This window comes from Ictidomys tridecemlineatus, unplaced genomic scaffold (assembly GCF_052094955.1).
Source record: "Ictidomys tridecemlineatus isolate mIctTri1 unplaced genomic scaffold, mIctTri1.hap1 Scaffold_35, whole genome shotgun sequence".
Taxonomy (NCBI): domain Eukaryota; kingdom Metazoa; phylum Chordata; class Mammalia; order Rodentia; family Sciuridae; genus Ictidomys; species Ictidomys tridecemlineatus.
Window position 1 is genome coordinate 178,004 of NW_027522416.1, and position 23,022 is coordinate 201,025.

Consider the following 23,022-nt stretch of genomic DNA (forward strand, 5'->3'; position numbering starts at 1 on the left):
TTTATCATTTCTTTATGGTGAATATATTCAAAATTCTGGATTCTAACTGGTTTAAGATATAAAATGCATTATTGTTAGTTATATTAGAATGTTCAATATAATCATCAGGGAAATGCAAATCAGGAACATAATGGGAAACCTCCCCCCCCCCTTAGAATGGTTATTACAGACACCAAACGCTGGCAAGGCTGTGGTGGAAGTGGAACTCTGAGACACCCGGGTGGGAATGGAGATGGTATGGCCATCGTAAAAACCAGGATGGCGTTTCCTCAGAAAACTAAATAGAACTGCTGTACAATTCAGCAATCCCATACTGGGCATATAGTCGAAGAAGGGGATCGACATGTCAAGAGATGTCTGTGCTCCTGTGTTCATTGCAGCACTCTTAACAGTACCCAGAGTGTGGAGCTCACCTAGATGTCCATTAGCAGATAAAAAGGAAATGTGGTGTAGATACAGGATGGGATGCTCTTCAGCCATAAGAAGGCATGAGTTTCAGTCTTTTCCCAGGCTTGGGATAGGTTGTAAGGTACTGTCCTGTGAGGCGGGGTGGCAGCAGCGAGGCACCACTCCCCAATGACTCAGCGACCCTGAGGGTAAGTAACTGATACCACACAGTGCTCTGTGTTGTCAGTTGTTTAGTCACAGGCATTCAGCACATTACATGAAGTATTCACAGTTTTTCATAGAAGAGGCTTGGGTTAGATTATTTTGCTGAGTGGACTAATGTAAGTGCTGAGCACATTTGAGGTAGGGTGGGCTGAGCTGTGGTGTTTGGTATGTTAGGTCCGTTCAAGGCACTTTTTACATCTAAGATATTTTCAGTTTGTGATGGGTTTATAGGAATGTAATCCCTTTGTAAGTCCAGGAGCATCTGTAACTGAAAACTTACTGTACAGACTTAGAACGCAGAATTAGCATGAAAATGAGGAAAGTGAGTTGCTCCATGTTCTCTAGTAGTTCGGCGCCTCTGCTGTATTTTTGTACCACACTCTTTTATGTTGTTTCCTTCCACAGCAAGTAAACTTCACAACCTCTTGCAGCCGTTTCTGCTGAGGAAAGTGAAAGCAGTGGTAGCTAAAGAACTTCCCAAAAAGACAGAAGTAGTGATATACCATGGCATGTCAGCATTGCAGAAAAAATACTACAAGGCTATTTTGATGAAAGACCTAGGTATTCAGAGGACACTTGGTCCATTAAGAAACTAAATGGGGATGTGATTTTTGTGCAGGGAAATATTTATGATTACACTCACTTTGTGTAGCAAGAATATAAGGTAGAATTTTGTATTCTGAATGATATGCCAATCACCTGATGTGGAACAATAGCAGTGTTAAGTGTAGCTCAGACTTGGTTGTTGCATGATGGAATTTCTCTTTTTCCTCTTGCATGGTTTTTCTTACGCCTGCAATATAGCAAACACTTTTAAGTGTCTACTCATGATTTTTATCCTCTATTTGCTTTTTTTTTCTCCCATCTTAAAACCACAATAGCAGTTAAAGAAGAAATTTTAGAAGTTTACAATTGTTTTAACAAAGCACTGCTAAGTTCACCTTGTAGACTTCCTTCTCAAAACAAAGTGAGGAGTAAGAAAATCCCATATCGATATGATTTTAATTCTCAGTGCAATTGATTGCCATTTGGGAGGGTAGTATAAACTTGAGGGAAATACTATGAAATGAGAAAGGTTATGTTTGTGTTTTGTTTGTGTTTTGATTTGTTAGTCCCTTTTCCTCTCTATCTTCAAAATTTCAGATGCATTTGAAAATGAGATGGCAAGGAAAGTTAAACTTCAGAATATCTTATCCCAGCTTCGAAAGTGCGTGGATCACCCGTATTTGTTTGATGGTGAGCCAGTGTCCTGTTTCCCCCCATTATTTTTCATTAGTAGTTCTGTAACCAAAATCATAGCCAGAGTCTTCAACAGAACTGCTGCATTTATGTGTCTACTCTGCTTCTTCTCATTTTCTGTATATTAATGATATCTCGTGTTATTCATACTGAAGATTTCTTCACATGTCCCGTAATATTCCTTAAGCTGCTTTCCTTTTTCTCTCTTAATGCAGGATCCATTGCATTTGCCTGGACTCTACTTTTCTGCAATCTAGAAATGTTTCTAAGATTTTTTGGAGGGCAGGGAGCTTTTCTTTCTTTCATGATAGTGACAGTTGTGGAGAGGAAAACTGTCAGCTTTACAGAATGGGTCATAATGGCGATTCATCTGACCCTTCTTTAGGATTGGATTTCCTTTCGTCTTGAGCCCTCTCGGTCACTACGCCCAGTTCTCTGTGTTCTCTGTGATGCCCAGGCATTGTCAGTTCACGTTTCGTTAACCTCTCAGATCCCTTGACACAGCAGATGGCTTCCTCCTTGGGATGCTCTTCACTCAGCTTCTGGGGTAGCAGTTTTTCCTGCCTTTCTTCCTGTCTGCATGCTCCTGCTCTGTGTCCTTTGCTCTCTCCTTTCATCCTAGTGACTTCTGTACATGTCCCTCTAAGCACTGCTCTTGTTGCCACAAATTTATGTGTAGTGTTTCATTTTCATTCCCATTGGGGTTTTTGGATGCACTCTGATGGCTGGCCCTGGAATTCCTTAGTGTAGAAAGATTGCAAAATGTCTGCTGTACTTGTTTTAAGGAGTCTGCCAAGTACCATTAGGAGCTGTTTAAAAGTTTAACAGAACTTTAATCAAGTGCACATTAGAACTTTTTTTTTAAGGGAGAAGGGCCATTAGGAACATAGATTTTGAAGGACATCTTCCAGAATATTCTGACTGCCGCCTGTACCTTGAGAATCACTTTTATACACACCTAAGCCTATTTCTTGATTTCTTATCTAGAGTGAGAGCCTTAGAATTTCCTTTGTGGATCTTCTTGATCTCTGGCATCTTCCTTTCCCTCAGTTTCCTAAAGAGTGAGTTTGTTTCTTAGATAAATATTTATTAGACTTTTTGGATGTGCCAGGCTCTGCAGTTGATATTAAGCAAATAATTAGAAAATGCCTCGAATAGGTGAGACTGAAGGGCCTACTGCATTAGAAAGAGCTTGGGCTCTCTCTGTTGCCTACCTATTGGGTTTTCTACTTAAGAATTTTGCCCTGACTCAGGGCACACAATTAGGATTGGGCTCTCTGCTTTCCAGGTGTGGAGCCAGAGCCTTTTGAAGTTGGAGACCACCTGATTGAGGCTAGTGGGAAACTTCACCTGCTGGATAAGCTGCTGGCATTCCTGAATTCCAGGTAGGAATAGGTTGACATGTACTGCTCTTGGGGAGTGACTGGTTCAAACCTGAGTAATGAAGAACTTACTGATTCTTGAGACTGATTGAAGTTCCCTTTTTTAGAAGCCTGGAATTCAGGGCCTACTTTCTCTGCAACTGTACACCCACCCCATTCTATCTCATCCAACCCCACTCCTCCACCTTGATCCTTTCTTTCCTGAATTCATGCAGCATTTAGGATCCCAGTCCAGGACTTGGCAAGCCCTACCTTACTCTGCTACCTTGTTGATCAATGTATGTTCACCTCATCTGTCCAGCTATGTTGGTTGCATCCACAAGGATGAGTCAACATTGAGCATTTCTTTTAAAATTGCCTGCTGGTTCCTTGAATTGAACTGACACATAATAAAGGTTGAGTAAACATTGGTTCTTGTTAATCTTTGGGATTTGATTTAAACTCAAGGCGTAGTTGGGGAATACTCTTTCCCTGAAATGCAAGTTGGGTATCAGAAGATGACATTTGGTTAGTGTTCAGCAGCCTGGTATCCAGCATGTACATCTTCATCACCACAGGAAAGGGGGAGTCTAGGAAAAGACAAGAGACTCAAGAATTTCAGAATTGTGCCTTTAGGATGATTGCCCCAGGTGTGGCCTGAACTAACTTAAAACTTCAGATTTGTCAAAATTGCCCAGTCTTTTGCAAATTAAATAATTGCATGTCCTGGGGCTGGAGTTGTGGCTCAGTGGTCGAGTGCTTGCCTAGATAGCACATGTGAGGCCCTGGGTCCAATCCTCAGCACCACACAAAGATAAATAAATAGCTCAGTGACTAAGCACTCGCCTCACATGCGTGAGGCAGGAGATTCGATCTTCAGCACCATGTACAAAAATATAAATAAATAAAACAAAGTTATTGTGTCCATCTACAACTAAAGAAATTAAAAGAATAAAATAGATAAAGGTATTGTGTTCAACTATGACTAAAACGTAAATATGAAAAATTGTTAATAATCATAATTACATGTCTTACTGTATTTTATGGCCTTTGACGTATCTACCATAAGTGTGTGTATTAGAGATGGAGAAGAACCTATAGATACCTTCCATCCAAGTTTTTCATGACCTCGAAAGGTCACGCCCAATGTCATATAGGTAGTAAGTGGCAGAGAGAGATAAGAATCCAGGTACTCACCTTCAAACTCAGTGCTTTTTCCAACAATATGGGGCTAGAGTCTGGCCGATGTTCTCCCTAACTCTTGGTCTTACTCTCCTGGCAACATTAAGGTAAGTTCGTTTTCTTAGAAAAAATTTTTTTTGACAGCATTGTCCTTGTTTGTTCAGGCAAATTTAAAACAATGTCTGATGATAAGGGCTGTCACCCTGATTTTGTTTCTTCTACATTATTTTGAATTATCCTTTCCTTTATTCACACTCTATATGTAAGTTTCTTGTGTACCATGGGGGATTGCTTCTGAACATGATGCTTTTCGACTTTTCTAGATGGTAATGACTTGTACTGCCAAGTGGGAATAGCAGTAGATAGCCTTCCATAGCTCTTCAGGATCTTGGGGAGTGGGTGCACACACATTTGTACCTTGCCTTTACTCTTCACATGTATATTTATTTTACTATTGAAATGAAACTTCTGTCTTCATTGAGTGAAGTGATATTCCGGAAAGAGGATCCTTAGTTACGACAGGGCTTCCACACTCCCTGGTGAATTGACAGGTGCCCTGGGACTGCTCTGAGGGATGCAGCTACATGTGGAGGCACTTTGTCTTTTTGTATAAAGTATTCAGAGTTTCTGAGAAAGTTACAGGACATTGATATTTCTACTTTAGCATTTCCCTTATGTGTAAAGTTATCCCCTTTGGTCATGTTGCCTGAGGGTCACTCCCCGTAAACACTACTAGAGTTGGCAGTTTCTCCTTTTCTTCTTCTTGCCAGGGGCCATTGCGTCTTACTCTTCTCTCAGATGACCCAGATGTTGGATATTCTCCAGGACTATATGGACTGCAAAGGTGACTCCCCTTGGCCACTACATCATCTGAGAGTCATAAGGGGTGTGGGAAGGTTACCGAGGAAAAAGTTAAAGACAAAGAAGGTGAAAAGGCTGAGGAGAGGGGACAGTGGTGTGTGAAGCAAGATCAACAGCAGGGTAGAGACGCATGGGCAGAAGTAACACCCACATTCTCACCAGGTGATGTAGGTGATGGGAATGGAGCAGACATTGTGAAAATGTTGAGTGGCTTCAAAAATGTGTGAGTCGAGTTTCAGCGACAAACACTTGCAGCGTCTCTCGACAGCTCAGCAGTTGTGTACTTATGCAGGATTAGTAAGAAAGGGAAGATAGATAGTATGGAGATCCCACAAATCAAGCAGAGGGAGGGTGAGAGCAGTTATTTCTGTGACAATAGGGGATGTAGGCAGTTACTTGAGAACTCTGCTTAATATATAATAAAATTGATGTGGGATAATGGGACAAAGCTTGAACAGGGGTTGATTTTTGAGCCTGTGGGAGAGTATCAGCCGCAGAAATAACTGTTTTAAAGTTTAGTTGGGAGTGGTCTCTCAGATCTACTTGATGCCCCCCAAGTACTGCAGTAACTGGACACTTCAGCTACTGGCACATTGAGGAATCTCGAGTACCAAAACATGAATTGAGATTATAATTCCCCTTCCTGACCTGATGCATGGTGACAAGTGGAGAGCCCTAGAGCTTCACTAAAAAGCAGGTGCTGGGTCATCAGGCAGGCTCCCAAGCGCTTGTCTTACTGCTTGCCTAAGTCAGGATTGTGTCTCAGTAGTCACCAACTGCCAGTGTGTGGATATTTAGGGTGGCCTGGGAAGAGTCAAAACCAAATATTACCTATGCAAATGCCAAAGACTTTGGCTGCCTGTGGTTTTAAAACCCAGGATAGTGTGTTATGGTGATTTTTTTGGTGAAGTGATGAATTTTTTTTTTATTGGTTGTTCACAACATTACAAAGCTCTTGACTGAAGTGATGAATTGTTCCCCTAAATTTAGATCTTTCAGACTGGGGTTGTGGCTCAGTGGTAGAGCCCTTACCTGGCATGTGAGAGACACTGGTTTGAATCCTCAGTACCACATAAAATAAGAAACAAGATCAAGTTATAAAACAATTGAGATTTTTCCTTTGGGCTTTATTGAAAGTAGGGCAGGCTTGGGTGTGGAAAGGACAAATAGGCATTGGCTTAGGAATGACTCGATTATTTTATTTCCTAAGAGTCCTTGCAAAGAGTAAGGACCTGTGTGTGGTTGTTGTCTTCTCTACGTAAAGGCTACAGCTATGAGCGTGTGGACGGTTCTGTGAGAGGCGAAGAGAGACACGTGGCCATCAAAAGCTTTGGACAGCAGCCCATCTTTGTTTTTCTCCTGAGCACCAGGGCAGGTAAGCCTATGGGTGTTGAGGAAGCAGACAGTCATCCCACCACTGGTACATTTTCCCCTAATTCTCTGAAAGGAGAGGTTCTTACCAAGGAGTATTGAAAAAGGAGAGAATCGAAGCACTTACATAGCCTAGTACTGGACTTCTCGTGTGGAGCTCTTTTCTGTTCAACCTGTGAAGCTGTGATCGTGAGAAGGGAGGCTGAAACCTGGGCCTGTTGGAAAGTAATTCTAATCCACTTAGACCACTGACCAGGAACGTCCTGTTTTGTTTTGTTTTTAATTTGGGGGAAAGTTTTATTCACATTCATTCATTCTCCTTTCTAGCCATGAATTTGGAAAATAAGATAATCTCTTTTCTAGTTTCCCTTCCTCCAGGAGTACCTCTGAAAGAGTGTTATAAAGTTTAATAAAGATTTGTTTAAAATGTGACTAGAGTGAAACTGACAGCTATTTATAATTATTATGGTATTGTCCATATGACTTAATCATAAATAAATGACACTTGTGGTTTTGCCAGTTGCTTTCACATAGTATTAAATAATTTGAAATCGGTTTGGGGAAATGGAATTTTTCTTATATTCTGAATCAAAAAACCGTAAATTAATTTTGAATTCATAGTCTGAGTTTCATGATCTTATTTTTTTGATGGTAATCCTGATGGAATAGATATAGGAATACAAACAGGAATTGTGTCCTTGATGATAAAGAGATTAATGTCTTTATGGAATGAAAGGTCATCCTTATGTAGAAAGCACTTAGTAAGTGCTTTGTACTATATGGGTCTATAAAAGAAGTGTTAGATATGACCCTTGAGTATCAGGAGATCATTTCTCTAGTGTGTGTCTTAAAGCCAATAATAAGATACAATCAGATTCCTTTGGTCCAGTCTCTTCCCAGGTCATATACCACACCCTGTCATTCAGTCCTATTGTCTCATGATTAGTCTTTGGGGAAGCTCAAAGGATGTGGTCAAAGGCATGGTCAGTGTTGGGAGAGGAATTCCATTTATGTGTTTAAGATTTTTTTTTTTAGAGGAAGAGAGAGAATTTTTTTAATATTTATTTTTTAGTTATCGGCAGATACAACATCGTTGTTTGTATGTGGTGCTGAGGATCGAACCCAGGCCACACGCATGCCAGGCGAGCACGCTACCGCTTGAGCCACATCCCCAGCCCCGCGTTTTAAGATTTTATTTTTCATATTTAGAGAGCAAATAATGTTTGAAACATCTAAAATTAGTTAATCTCCTTGGAGGCCTCAGAGTAGATTATCTAGAAGCTGAAGCAGTCCTGGACATTAGCCTTTTTCACGCACTAACTGTCATACGTGCCATCGTGTTGTAGCTATACCTGTGCCGCGTTTTCATTTAATGTTTCCTTCCAGCTTTCCACGAGGTTGTTACCACATATTGCCGGCAGATGGCAGCGATAGCTTAGGAATATGTCCCAAACAACTAAATGCAGCTTAAAATATCTTTGGTGAGGAAGGGCTGCACTAGCCACTATTAACTCAAGAGAAAGATAATTTTTTTTTAACTTTTTTAGTGATGACAAAGCAACTTTATTATTATTATTATTATTATTTTAGAGAGAGAGAGTGAGAATTATTTATTTTTTTTAGTTTTCGGCGAGCACAACATCTTTGTTTGTATGTGGTGCTGAGTATCGAACCCGAGCCACACGCATGCCAGGCGAGCATGCTACCGCTTGAGCCACATCCCCAGCCCAAGAAAGATAATTCTTATGGAACACAAACACATTTTCAAATGATATGACTGCCTTGATAATTAGCATACAGTGGACAAAAAGGTTCTGGAGCCTGGCACATTAGTGCATGCCTACAGTTCCAGCTACTCAGGAGGCTGAGGCAGGAGGATGGCTTGAGCCCAGGAGTTCAAGGCCGGCCTGGGCAACACTGTGAGACCCTGTCTCTGTCCCAGGAGTAATGACCTCAGATTCTGGAATATGGGATGGAATCCTGACTGTTTTATCTTCTAGTGGTGCAACTTCAAATAAATCCCTTAATGTAGCTGTTTCCATTTCAGCATCTGCAAAATGAGAATAGTGTTAGCAAGGACACAGGGTTGTTGTGAGGGTTAAAAGAGTCTACACATGTAAAGTGCTTGGCAGTAGTAAAATAGAAGTGTACCTCTTATTATTGGGTATAACTTAGCCTTTCTCTGTATTCAGTCATTAGTATTTCTTTATTCCAACTTTGATTTTATAGGAAGACTTCAATGAGAACGTTCCTGCCTGGCTTGTCTTACATCCAGCCAGGAGTTAGTAGTCCTGTAGAAAGGAACCCTTCATTCAGTTCTTGGAACAAGCCCTTTTAGGCCTGTTTTAGCAATGAGCTCCAACGACCCTGGCTAGAGTGTGTTCTGTACAGTTTCCACATTTATCAAAGAGAAGCCTGTGGTTTGCTTCTTAGTACTCTAAATTTCTGAACCCAAAGTGCTCTTTTGGCCTTTTCCTGCACCATTGGAGAAAGACCAGAGAGTTGTTGCATTGAGTGTTCTTGTCTTGAACTGATTTTACGACATCTTCTTTGATCAGTGTGGAAACCAGTACAGGAAGACACTCTCAGGTTTTCTCCACTCAGAGGCAGGTATCATCTGCTCTAATCATAGCTAGCGTCAGGTCTTCCTACCTTGTTGAAGCTGCAAGTGTGGTCATGTGTGTTTCTTACTGCCCACTGCAGACCTCTCGTTGTTTTAAGATACATTTTTAGTTGTAGATGGGCACTGTTTTAGTCAGCTTTTTCACCTCTGTGACCAGAACCAACTGCGGAGGAGGAATGTTTATTGGAGGGCTCATGGTTTCAGAGGTCTTAGTCCATAGAAGGCCGACTCCATTCCTTGGAGCTCCAGGGGAGGCAGCATCATGGCTGGAGAGTGTGACTGAGGGTAGCAGGTCACATCATGATCAGAAAGCAGAGAGAGAGAGACTCCACTGTCCAGATACAAAATATATACCCCTTATCCATGTGCCTGCTGAACCCCTTTTTCCAGCCACACCCACCTGCCCCAGTTACCACTCAGTTAATCCCATTAGCAATTCATTCACTGATTAGGTTAAAGCTATATCCCAGTCATTTCTCCTCCAAACCTTCTTGCATTGTCTCACATGTGAGCTTTTGGAGGACACCACATCTAAACCATAACAGATGATACCTTTATTTTATTTATTTTTATGTGGTGATGAGGAAGGAACCCAGTGCCTCACGTGTTCTATCACTTGTGTTTTATCACTGAGCTACAACTGCAGCCCCCAGACCTCTTATTTTTGTAGCTGTTTTCTGAAAGAACTTGTGTCCTTATTCACAGACTGTTTGAAGCAAAATCCAATCAAGGTTTTCAAACAAATATTAAATGTCTTCATGCAATTAACTTAAGCATCCTTTTCTTCTGCTTACTTCTCATTCTGTTATATTTGATAATTAAATTTTCCCAGTTCACGCAATGAAAGGTGAGGTAGCACTTTTGACCACTGTAGGGTGGTCAAAACCTGAAGTTTGGGGCAGAAATTTCAGTTTGAAGGATGAAACCAGTCAGTTGGACTGATTTCAGATTTTCAGTAGGACCCAGTCCTGCCTTGTGTGTTTTCTAGTTCCTTATTTGTGTGTTGCTGATCATGCTCCTTTTTTGTATGGTTTTCAGGTGGAGTTGGCATGAACTTAAAAGCAGCAGATACTGTTATTTTTTCTGACAGTGATTTTAATCCTCAAAATGACTTGTGGGCAGCTGCCAGAGCTCACCGAATTGGCCAGAACAAGTGAGTGAGTTAGTCATTGGCACCTTTCTGCTCTGTTGGCTTGCAGCTGTGGATTGGGGAGGAAGGTGGACCGTGTAGTCCTGACAACAATGCCACGATGGAGTTAGAGTCCACTGGGTTTGAACACCGTTGTGCTGCTGGCTTGTAGAATCATGTTGGGGGATCAGTGGTCCCATGATCAGTTCAGACTCCCTTTGTTGAAAAGAACAGTTAAATTCCAAAATGATTAGAAGAAACTTAGAATTTATTTAGTTCATGTTTCTCACGTTAGATCCTAATTCAGTTTAAAAATGAAGTTAAAGCCAGTGGGTGCACATGCCTGTAATCATTATCAGCATGGGAGACTCAAGCAGGAAGATCAAGTTTAAAGCCAACCTTGCAACTTACCTAAACCCTGTCTCAAAACTTTTTTTTAAGGCTAGGATTATAACTTCATGGTAAAGCTCTCCTAGGTTGGGTTCCCAGTATCACAAAGAGGAAACAAAGTTGTGTTCAGCTACCCTTTGACTTGAGGTAACATGCCTGCCAGGGGTTATCCTGGCTACAGATGAAGGCCCAATAATGGTCACTTCATCTTCCTTCCTCTTCCTCTTTTGGGGAAAAGTTCAGAAAGAAGTTGAGGCCAGATTTCTCTAACAAATGCTCAGGTCCCAATGAGCAGTGTCCTTTTCATTGTTCCCTGAATGTGTCATTTGGTTTTGCTTTCTTTTGGGTGTATTTTCCTGGCATGCTTTTTTCCCCAGCTTTGCAGACTTCTAACACTGCTCTCATTTGACTCCCGTACAGGGCTGTGAAAGTGATCCAGCTGATTGGCCGAGACACTGTGGAAGAAATAGTTTATAGGAAAGCAGCCTCCAAACTGCAGCTCACCAACACAATCATAAAAAGAGACCATTTTACTCTGGGAGCCCAGAAACCTTTGGCTGATCCTGACCTCCAGGTAAAATGTGTTCTTTTTAGAGTCTCATGATTTATAACCAGTACTATCTTTGGATGAGAATGCAAATAAAAGATGAGAATAAAATAAAAGCATTAACCACCCATTGTTGCAAATTACACATTTTTTTCATTGGCCTAATTCTTACCCTCTCAGTACCTAACTACATGCAAGGTGCCATACAAGCTAAAAATGAGGGTGGCATTTAAAGGCAGAGAAAATAGAATAAAGAGAATGAGCTTTGAACCATCTAACTTGGATTGAAATTCACATCTTATCCCTTATTGGATGTATGACTTTGAGCATGTAACTGAACATCAAGAATCTAATCTCTTTATGGCTTCTAAAGATGAGTGTGCCACGAGTTACCTCAGAGAGAATTTGTTTAAGTTCTTTTTTTTTTCTTCCTTTTTTTTAAATCAGCCTAATCCCACATGATGGAGATTAGGGTCTACTTTTTTTTCTATTAAACGCAGAGTCTCTGGTTTTATTCCCAGGTCCTAGATACATTTTGACTCGAGTTTTGTGCATGGTGAGAGATAGGGGTTTAATTTCATTTTGTTGCATATGGATTTCCAGTTCTCCCAGCACCATTTGTTGAAGATGCAATCTTTTCTCTAGTGCATGTTTTTGGTACCTTTGTCTAATATAAGATAATTGTAGTTTTGTGGGTTAGTCTCTGTATCCTCTGTTCTGTACCATTGGTCTACCAGTCTGTTTTGGTGCCAATACCATGCTGTTTTTGTTACTGTTGCTCTGTAGTATAGTTTAAGGTCTGATATAGTGATGCCCCCTGCTTCACTCTTCTTGCTAAGGATTGCTTTAGCTATTCTGGGTCTCTTATTTTTCCAGATGAATTTCATGATTGTTTTTCTATTTCTATGAGGAATGTCATTGGGATTTTGATTGGAATTGCATTAAATCTGTATAGCGCTTTTGGAAGTATGGTCATTTTGATGATATTAATTCTGCCTATCCAAGAGCAAGGTAGATCTTTCTATCTTCTAAGGTCTTTTTTTGATTTCTTTCTTTAAGGTTCTGTAATTTTCATTATATAGATCTTTCACCCTTACTGAGATTCTTAATTCAAGAGTTCCTTCTAGCCTGGCACAGTGGTGCACACCTGTAATCCCGGTGACTCCAGAAGCTGAGGATCATGAGTTCAAAGCCAGCCTCAGCAAAAGCGAGGCACTCAGTGAGAACCTGTCTCTATTAAATACAAAATAGGGCTGGGGATGTGGCTCAGTGGTTCATACCCCTGAGTTCAATTCCCAGTACCTCCCTCCCCACCCCATCCCACCCACCACAAAAAAGAGTTCTTTCTCTCATCAATACAGAGAAGCACAGTGGCTTCAGTAGGGTGCTTCCTTTACTGGTAGGGAAAGGGCTGGGTGAGGCTTTTGGTTTTGTCCTTCTGAATTTTCTCCCATTGCTTCTCTCTTTCTCCCTGCCATAGACTGTCGAAGGCTGTCTGCATTACCCCTTTCTCACCCGAGGGCAGAGCGTCCTAGATGTCTGACTGCGTCTCCTTCCAGCCCTTCCTTTGAATTCCTAAGCAGCCACTGCTCTGAACTACCAATCTCAGTCATCCTGGGGTGACCTCATTCTGGAAGATGAACTTCATCTGTCTGGCACTGCTAGAGCCCCACTGTCCTGCTCCTGTGCAGTCTCTGTCTGCCTCCCCAGACCAGTGAGGGCTTCAGAGCTCAGCTGGTTTGGGATGTTCATTCTCTGTTTACCTCAAGTGGAAGTTTATAGTAGTTCCCGACTCCTAATTTTGTGGTAGGCTTAGATTAGGGGTGGTTTCATTATCCTTGTTGACTGGTGTGGTTTTTATGGAATATATGGAGAATTCAAAATCTCGGCAATTGGCATTATTTTACAGAACACAGTTCTTGGACTTTTCTTGTGTTTTATCTTTAAAATTTGTTATGATACTATCACATTTATATTCTTCAAGAACTCTTTCTTGTTCTCAGCTTGTTGTTTTAATCGTATCCTATTCCCATTTCAAGGATATAATATCCTCCCCGAGGACATTTATTATAGCTTTTTAAAATATATATCAGGGAGAATATTTATTATATCTTTTCAGAAAGTGTTACCCTGCCCACTGTATTATCTCTTTTTCCTCTATTTGCTTTTCCTTCTTCCTCCTCTTTTTAAAAGTTTTGTTTTGGAGTCTCTCGTTCTTGTTAGCAGTTTATCTGAAACATCTGGTGTCCTCTGATCATCGTGCTGGTGAAATTCCCCAAAGCTGACAGGCAGCTCTGTTGTGAACAGGTGGGTGGCCTTTGGGCCTCATGCCAACAGCACTGGTTGGCAAGCCAGCTCTTGCACTGGGGGAGTCAGATTTGAAGATTTCACTGGACAACTCATTGTATCCTAAGACGAGTCCTATACCATTACAGTGAAATTGGTGGTTTAAATTGGAAAGACAGGGAGCTGAGGGCACATGGTGCTCTTGGTGTTTGGTGTGCCGATCCTCTCAGTTCCTCCATACTGTGGTGCCTGTGCTTGTGCATCTGAGTTTTTGGAGGACTGAAAGGGTTTCAGTTCCTGCAGTCAGCCCCAGCTAGATACCAGTGTTTTGGTTCCACAGCTCTTTTGAATCTGTTGTCCTCTTCTTATCCACTTTTTATCTTCCAAAGAATTCGTGCACTGTTTCATCTACCATTGCCTCATATATCTTTTTAGAAATCTGTGTATTGTCCTTTAGCTGTTTCGGGTGAGAGAAAAAATAGATGTGTGTGGTCATATTTTTAAGTTGTATTTGGTTACCTTAGTACCAAGTTTCCACCCTTTTCTGTACTCATCTAGATTGACTTTATTTACTAGAACAAAATAAAATTGCAGTGTTTTCAGAAAGATAATTATGTATCTCAGTCTACCTACAAAAAAAGTTACATTTTTGCAGACAGTTTAACTGTTGGATTCTCTACTTGGATAAAAATTTGGAATGTTGTCTTCGATGACTGTCTTGATTCTCTTTGTGGTAGATGGTTCCTCTGGCAGGACCCAGATGAGGGTCTAGACCTGTGGGCTCCAGCTGCCTCTTCGAAACAGAGTGAAGACATAAAGCATGGTTAAAAATAACAAATGAATATGAAAGAGGAGTAGTTAGAGCAGCCCATTCACAATTAAGTATAAAGTAAGGTTGCTTTATCTTTAATGCCAAGTTTTTTTAAAGAGCACAGTTATATGGTAAGCTGAGCATGCCCAGAAACCTGCCTTGGGAGCATGCACAAAACCTAGCCCCGCCCAACTCCTCCTTTGAAGGTGGAAATGGAGTTGCCCTCCCCTTGAGCCGGTACTGGTTAATGGAAGTGAACCAGGAACTGAAAATAGGCTACTGCCTTCCCATTTGTTTGGCCAGCGATTTACATCATTCTGTCTCATCCAGAAGGTGTAAGATTTCCATTGCAAATAGAGATTGTGGAGAGGGGTCAGCAGCTGGACTAGGGGAGTAAGATGTTACTTTTCCTTGTGGTCCTTTGGATTTTGCTTCGCTTTCCAACGCCCTGTGCAAACGGAAGCATGGCTGATGGTTCTTAGGAGAAAAATACATGAATAGTCTTTTAATTGGTTCCTTGATCATTCTTTTCTCTTTTATTACAATTTTAGCTTTTAAGTGACTCGGCTGCCTTCTCTACTATTTGGTCATGAATTTCTTTTTTTCCTTCTCAACAAGGATTGTTCTGGGGACCCAAGTGCTGTCAGCTTTTATAAGGAATGTTGATTACTTTATATGAAATAGGATGGAAGGAGGTTGATTAAACCCTGTGAAATGAGAGACAGTTGGGGAATTCTGGGAAAGATGGCAATGGACAAAGATTAGTGGGATCACAATGTACTTCTTCAATATTTGTGAGAGGGATGTGTGAGATAAGGATCAGATTTTTTTTAATAGCATCAGGTATCACCAGCACTAATGAGTGAAAGCTAAAGGGAGGCAGCTTGAAAGTCTTTGCAAGAAAGGATTTTGTTCATAACTATGACTTCACAAATAATGACTCTCCCAGGATTCTCTGAATTTCCCCTCTGAGAGTGGACCATTTGAGTAGAACCAGAGTATCAAAGAAGAAATTTTAAAGTCTAGTAAAAATTTATATGTGGATTTTTTCAAAATGCTACAAATAGTTGATTCTTTGCTGTCTTTAAACAATATACAGTAATCACAAGAAAAGTTCCTTCTGTTCTTTGTGTCATTAGTTCTTGGCCTCACTCAAACCTAAGTGATGATGTGGAGGAAGAGAGCACACAAGATAAAATGGCTATTAGCTTCCAGTTTAGAGGCTTGTCCTGGCGAACATTTCTTCTCTTTTCATGAGGTATAAAAATATAACCAAAACCCATCAGGACAGATTTTATATGGCTAAAAATTTATGCTTTCATGAAAATAGGAAAGAGTATTTCTGATTTTTCTTAAAGTTTTCAAATACATCTAAATAGTAGATAGAAAAGACAGTGGAATGAGATTACCATCATTACCCTAAGTACACATATAAAGACACAACTAGGGGCTGGGGATGTGGCTCAAGCAGTAGCGCGCTTGCCTGGCATGCATGCAGCCCGGGTTCGATGCTCAGCACCACATACAAAAAAAGATGTTGTGTCCGCCGAGAACTAAAAAATAAATATTTAAAAATCTCTCTCTCCCCTCCCTCCCTCCCTCCCTCCCTCTCTCTCTCTCTCTCTTAAAAAAAGACACAACTGATGTGACTCTGTATACAACCAGAGATATGAAAAATTGTGTACCATATGTGTAATATGAATTATAATGCATTCTGCTGTCATATATAACAAATTAGAATTAAAATAAATAAATTTTTAAAAAAGATTTTAAAAAGTGGGAAAATCAGAAACTAATATCGTTCCATGCTGTACATATCACTTCCCTTTCTCAAGTACAATCTGGCACAAAATGTGTTGAGAAGAGATTCCCCTCCAAAAAAAAAAAAATCCACTGGGGCTGGGGATATAGCTTAGTTGGAAGAGTACTTGCCTCACACGCACAAGGCTCTGGGTTCAATCCCCAGCACCACCAAAAAAAACCCAAAATCTGATATTACATCCAATGGTATGAACAAGATTTAAAAAGCCACATAACCATAATGAGAGCACAAAGCACACAAAAGGCTTTCTAGATTCCAATCTAGAAAAAAAAAACATATCCCAATGAAGGAGAACAATGTTCTTGCAATTACTTTTCTCTAAGGAGTGTCTTAGTATGGTGATGAATGACCTTTTTTAACCCCCAGCACTGAGGATTGAACTGAGGAGTCCTCTACCACTGAGCTACATCTGCAGTCATTAATGTTTGTTTTGTTTTTATTTTTCTTGAGACAGAGTCTCACCAAGTTGCCCAGGCTCTCCTCAAACTTACCATTCTCCTACTTGTCAACCTCCTGAGTAGCTAGGATTATAGGCATGCACTATTGTACTGGCTACAAATTATGTTTTTAAATCAGGAAATTGTCATTTAGAGAATATTATTCCCATAAGTTCTTTCTATATAAATTATTATAGAGCAAGCTTCACACAACCAATTGAAGAGACATTATTGTTAATAGATTATCCTATATTGTAGTTAATTGTATGGAAAAGAAACAATGTAGCAAAAATGAAATCATAAAAACAAAGACATTTCACATAGTAATGTAGATTAAAATGTCATACAACTATAAATTCCCCCAAAATGCATGGACCAAGATCCTACCCAAGACTGAGACTTGAGGAAGGACTGACTGTATCCTTTAAAGGCACAAACTCATTTTTTCTTCTCTGTGGTACCCTGTACCACACTGTAAAGAAGCCTAGGCTATCTTGCTGGAGGGAGAGTCCATTTGAAGAAAGCCCCTGACATATGAAAGACCACATGGAAAGGGAGACTACAGAAAGCCAACAGTCAGCACCTTAGTTCCGGACATACAAAGCCATCTCAGACCTTGTAGTCTAAATCAGGCGTGTGCTGTATGGGTGAGCCTAGGTGACACTGGAGCAGAACCTTGGTTAAAGTCTTGACTTACAAAAGTATGAGAAATAAAATGGTTGTTTGTTTGGTAGTGGGGATTGAATTCAGAGGCTCTCGACCACTGAGCCACATCCCTAGCCCTATTTTGTATTTTATTTAGAGACAGGGTGTCACTGAGTTGCTTAGTGCCTCGCCATTACTGAGGCTGGCTTTGAACTCTCGATCCTCCAACCTCAGCCTCCTGAGCCACTGGAATTACAGGTGTGCACCACCACTCCCGGCAAATGGTTATTTTTTAAAGCCACTAAATTTTGGAATTTTTAAAAATATAACAATAGATAACTAAAACACTGTTTATTGATGATTTGTAGGGCTTTTATTTAATGACCAGTTTTATTAAAGAATACCCCATTTATTTCTACTGTGATCAGCAAACAAACTGAAATTCAATATTTAAAATTTTTTTGCCAGGAATATAACCTATCTTGCAAATTTCCATGAGGACTAGAAAAGAATATATATTCTGGAGTTGTTGGGCATTGTCAGTCAATGTCAATAAGGTTAAGGTGGTTGATAGTTTTGTTCAGACTCTTGTGTATCATTAGTGATTTTTTTATAGTGTTACTATCAGTTGTTAAAAGGGTGTTAAAAATTCAAAGTATAGATTTGTCTCTTCAGTTTTGTCAGCTTTCATATATTTGGGGCATGTTTGGTTGTATGGTGTCATGTTTCTGTGTTCTTAAAAACACATTATGGTATTATGAAATGTCTTTCTTATCTCTTATAAAACTCTTTATCTTGAATTAAATTCATCTGATGTTAGTATAGCCTCTGCATTCTTCTTGGCTTACTATTCATGATGTATTTTTATCTATTTCTTGTTTTCGTTCTATTCATATTTTTATTTAATGTAATTAAATAAAATTACATTAAATAAAAATTAAATTTTATTTAATTTATCCATTAGCTTTTAGCTTTATTGCTTTTCATTATTGTTTTAGCAATGTTTCCAGGAATTATGAAATGCATTCTTTAATTTATCACAGTTTTCATAATTTAAATTGTGTTACTTTCTCACATCTCCCCAAGTCCTTTGTGCTTTGTTGTCATACATATTACAGCTGTATACCCATACCCTATGTTTTTTACCTTAGTCATGTTTCCAAGAAATTAAAAGAATAAATATGTATACATATTGCCTTTTATATTTACCTACATTTTAGTATTTCTAGTACTTTTCATTTCTGTTTATGGTGCATTGTCTTTAAAAATATCTACCCCAAATTCTCCACATTCGTGTATCATGTTGCTTCTCTCATTATGAAGTAATATCTATTTTCCCACCCGCTGAGTCTGGGCTGGTCTTTTGTCTTGTTTTAATGAACAAAATATATTTTTGGTGAAAGTGATGCCATGCCAATCCTAGACCTAACACCTTGGGAAGGTGTATACCTTCTACTTTTATCCTCTAGAAATCTAATCAACAAATAAAAAATTTTAGAATGACTGAATGACTAAAAGCATTTGAGGAGATAAGCCTTACCCAACCAGTTGAGCTAGCAGACATGTAAACAAAGCTATTTTGTCAGTTCTACCTTTGGTTAAACAATCCCTGCTAAAGGAAACCACATAAGCACTAATAAATACCTAGAGCAAAGGACCCATCAGGTTATGTAAAGCCAAATCATAGAATAAGGAGAAATAACAAAGAATTTTTATTTTAAACCATTAAGTTTATTACACAGTGAACTAAAACACACAGTGCATCTGTTTCTACCTGATGGATCATCTCCTTTTATCCTGAAGAGGTTATTTTAGCATTGTTAATAGTAGAGATCTATTGGTATTGAATTTTCTTACTTTTTATTTATTTGAAAATGTCTATTCTGCTTTCAGTTTTGAAGAGTATTTATCCTGGATTAGCAGTTTTTGTCTTCTAGCACCTTAAACCTTTCCGTTAACTTTAATCTCTCATTTCTGATAAGAAGTCAGCTATCATTTTAGTCATTTTTACCTATGTGTAACACACCACTTTTTTCTAATTGCCTTCAAGACCTTTTTCTTCCTAATTGATTATTTACAGTTGACTCTGATGCATGTGATTTGCTTTGTAACTAACTTTAGTATTCACTGAGTTTCCTAAATCTGTTAACATCTTTTTTGTTAATTTGAGATAATTTTAGCCATCATTGTCTTAAATATTTTTTCTGTACAATTTATGCCTCTATTCTTCTAGAAATCTAATTATATGTATGTTAGGTCACTTTGTCCTGATAGTAACCAAGTCTCTATTTTTTTCTTTCTGATTTTTAGACCATATAATTTTTTTTGGTCTATCTCCAAGTTAACTTTTTGCTGTTTTTGCACTATATAATCTGATGATAGATTTGTTTCATGAATTTTTCATTTCAAATACTATACTCTTTATTTCTTTTAAAAGAAATTTTTCATTTATATGTCGACACCCATATCTACTTATTCATTATGATTAAGCTTTTCTTTAATTCCTTGAAATTAGTTATAAAAACTTTATAATTTTTTTTCTGCTAATCCTAACATCTGGGTCAGCTCACGGAACTTTTTTTATATGTGACATTTTCTCTCGTGGTTCTCATTTTTCTATCTTCTTTGCATTCTGGCAAAATTTAATGATATTCTACATGCCTATAATCCCATCGACTCAGGAGGCTAAGGCAGGAGGATCAAGAGTTCAAAGCTAATAAATTATGCATGGCACACATTGTTTAATTTCGCATGTAACTTCTTTTTAGTGCATCAATGAGGTTTTAGTGACATTGTCATCCAACACTTGGCCTTTGTTGTTCAGGGAATGCCTTCATGATTTTAATACTGGTTTTCCTATTCAGACTGTGGATTGGGTTTGAATATACTGTTATCAACCACCTGGTCTTTTAATTACTCATCCCAGTAAACTTATAGTTTGTGAAGCATTTGTTTCTCAGATTCATGACACTGTTAGAACCTGAAGTAGTAGCTGATGGGTATCTGTGAATTCTTTTTTTTTTTTTTTTTTTACTTGTAGTAGATTGTCTGAAACAGGCATATTCTCCTCTGTGTTTATCCAAACCTCCCTGTCATGTGCACTACAAGTTACAATTTGGAAGTTACTGTATTAAAATTCTGTCTGTTCATGGTTCTAGAAGAGTGATGTTCTCTCCCAAACACTGGTTACTACAGCAGCATTTTTAATGTTGTAAAATAAGAATAAAGGCTCTGAAGGCCAAAGATTTTAAAAAGTCATTTTACAAATGTTACGTTAAATTAAAACTGAGCTTTGCTGTAATACTGTTTTCTCTTCAAAATGTGATGGTACAGGAAAGGTGTTATATGAAGGGGTGGTATTGCAGGGGAGCATTTTATATTGAAGAAGTAAAAAAGTTATAATATTTATAATTTTGATGAGTTTATTTTTATAGGGAAGATTTTTCTCCCCTGAAATTTTTTCTGGTATAGCAAAATGTTTCCATTATTAAAAATTGAAATTGTTAAAAAAAAAGAGTTCAAAGCTAGCCTCAGCAACTAAGGGATGCACTTAGCAACTCAATGAGACCCTGTATCTAAATAAAATGCAAAAAAAGGGCTGAGGTTGTGGCTCAATGGTTAAGCACACCTGGGTTCAATCTATGGTACCAAAAAAAATTTTAAATTATATTCTGGTCATTTATAGATGATACATCATAGGAAGTCTGGATTATATTGTCTTTCTATAAAGGATATTCTGTTTTATGTGTCATGCAGGCTAATTACTGGTGAATTGTTTTGATCATATTAGATTTGGTATTATTATTATTATTATTATTATTATTTGGTACCAGAGATTGAACTCAGGGTACTCAATTACTGAGCCACATCCCCAGACCTGTTTTGTATTTTATTGAGAGACAGGGTCTTGCTGAGCTGCTTTAGCACCTCGATTTACTAAGGCTGGCTTTAAGCTCGTGATCCTCTTGCTTCATCCACCTGAGTCACTGGGATTATAAGCATATTCCACCTCGCCTCACTAGGTTTGGTATTTTTCTTTATTTTCATATTTCATGGTGCATTATACTTGTACATAATGGTGGGATTTGTTGTTATGTTTTCATACATATGTACAATATAGTGATAAAACTTAGCCAATATCATTCTCGAGTATTTCTCTTTTACCTGCTTTCCTCTCTCCCCTGATCCCTTTCCTCTATTCTACTGATCTCCCTTTGATTGTCATCAGATTCCTTTCACATACACACACACCTTTCTTTTCTTTTTTCCTTTCTGGCTGCCACATACATTTTCAGCATGAATCAATTTTGATTTCAAACTTAGGTCTACCATTTTCCCTTTACTCTTTTGTGTGTGGTTCTTTTTGCTAAGGCTTATTCCTGAACTCTTAATTAAGTACCTGATATATTAGTGAAGCTGTTGCAACCTGACTCTGCTGGAAACCATTTCTTCCAACATTGCCATTTAGCATCATCTTCAGTCTCCTTTATAGCAGTCAAACTCTGCTAAGCCTTAAAGAGTCTCATCTGGTACATTCCTATCAAAAATGAATTTCCTCCAGGCTTTTAGTATTCTCTCTCTAACACACACATAATTACATTGCACCCACCATAAATAGCTCAGACATTCTTGTCCACAAAATTCCAACCACTATGATAATCTTGCACTTTGATAATTTTCTCCTTAACTCAGTATGACCACCATCTTACTTGAGCTTCATCTCCCTAATTGTGTTTTGTGCATCAGGCCTACAGTCATGTCTGAAATTAATACCTGAAAATGTTTAGTTTTTCTAGCTTTATACTCTTTTGTGTCAGGAAAACAAATCAAGTACATTAGATCTATAACAGTTTCAAGTAAAAATACTAACTTACTTATATCTTTGCCCATCAATAGTGGTAGAGACACTTAGGTCAACTTACATAGAAACTGCAACATCTTATATACTCAACAACAATTTCATTGTCCATGGAACGAAAAATTAATTGAAAGAGTAAACCCAAAATGGATATCTGAAAAATAAACTGGTCAAAATTAGTAAGGCAATCAGACTTAAATAATCATATATTTCACCAATAGCACTAGCTTAAAAGTATGAGTCTACAATAACTAGAAAAATACATGTTAATGGCTAGAGTCATAAAAGTTTCTATTATGATAGGCAGTCTCTTATGATGCTTTAATATTATATGATAGTTGTGAAATGATTACAAACTAATAATGAACATAATCTATTTGCAGATTAAAATGTTCTTCCCTGTATTATCTACAAAGTTTAGATAAACCTCAAAATGCCCTGGAAAAGAAATTTCTTAAGTCTCATCAAAATGAACTGCCAGGTTTTTTCCTACATTTGACATGACACAGTGCCAAGATTTCTAGTCCTGAATACACACTTTCTATAGGGAAGAGACTTTTATCTTGGCAATTAATAGATCATTTATCTCATTTCATACAGCCAATTTTAGTCGTAAGAAAAGAAATGTTTATGTATTTATTCTGCTGACTTTAATCTATAATCTAATCAGGGATCAACAAACTTTTCCTGAAAAGAGACTGATAATAAATATATTAGACTTTGTAGGCAAGTCTTCATTGCCACTCAAGTGCCAGTGTAGCACAAAACAGCCTAGACTGTGGGTAAATAATATAAGTTTCTGTGTTCTAATAAAACTTTGTTTACAAAAGCAAGTGTTATTGTTGGAC

The 23,022-nt window shown here is 38.6% G+C and overlaps 1 protein-coding gene across 1 annotated transcript in view; it reads left to right on the plus strand.

The window, feature by feature from the left end:
* LOC144373299 (chromodomain-helicase-DNA-binding protein 1-like) overlaps positions 1-23,022 on the plus strand; it is a 53,170-nt gene that overhangs the window by 12,444 nt on the left and 17,704 nt on the right. The window contains exons 4-9 of the mRNA XM_078036393.1: positions 1,756-1,848; positions 3,140-3,236; positions 5,165-5,238; positions 6,520-6,630; positions 10,288-10,402; positions 11,189-11,342. Of these exons, the coding sequence (XP_077892519.1) occupies positions 1,756-1,848; positions 3,140-3,236; positions 5,165-5,238; positions 6,520-6,630; positions 10,288-10,402; positions 11,189-11,342 (644 nt within the window). The remainder of the gene's footprint in view (positions 1-1,755; positions 1,849-3,139; positions 3,237-5,164; positions 5,239-6,519; positions 6,631-10,287; positions 10,403-11,188; positions 11,343-23,022) is intronic.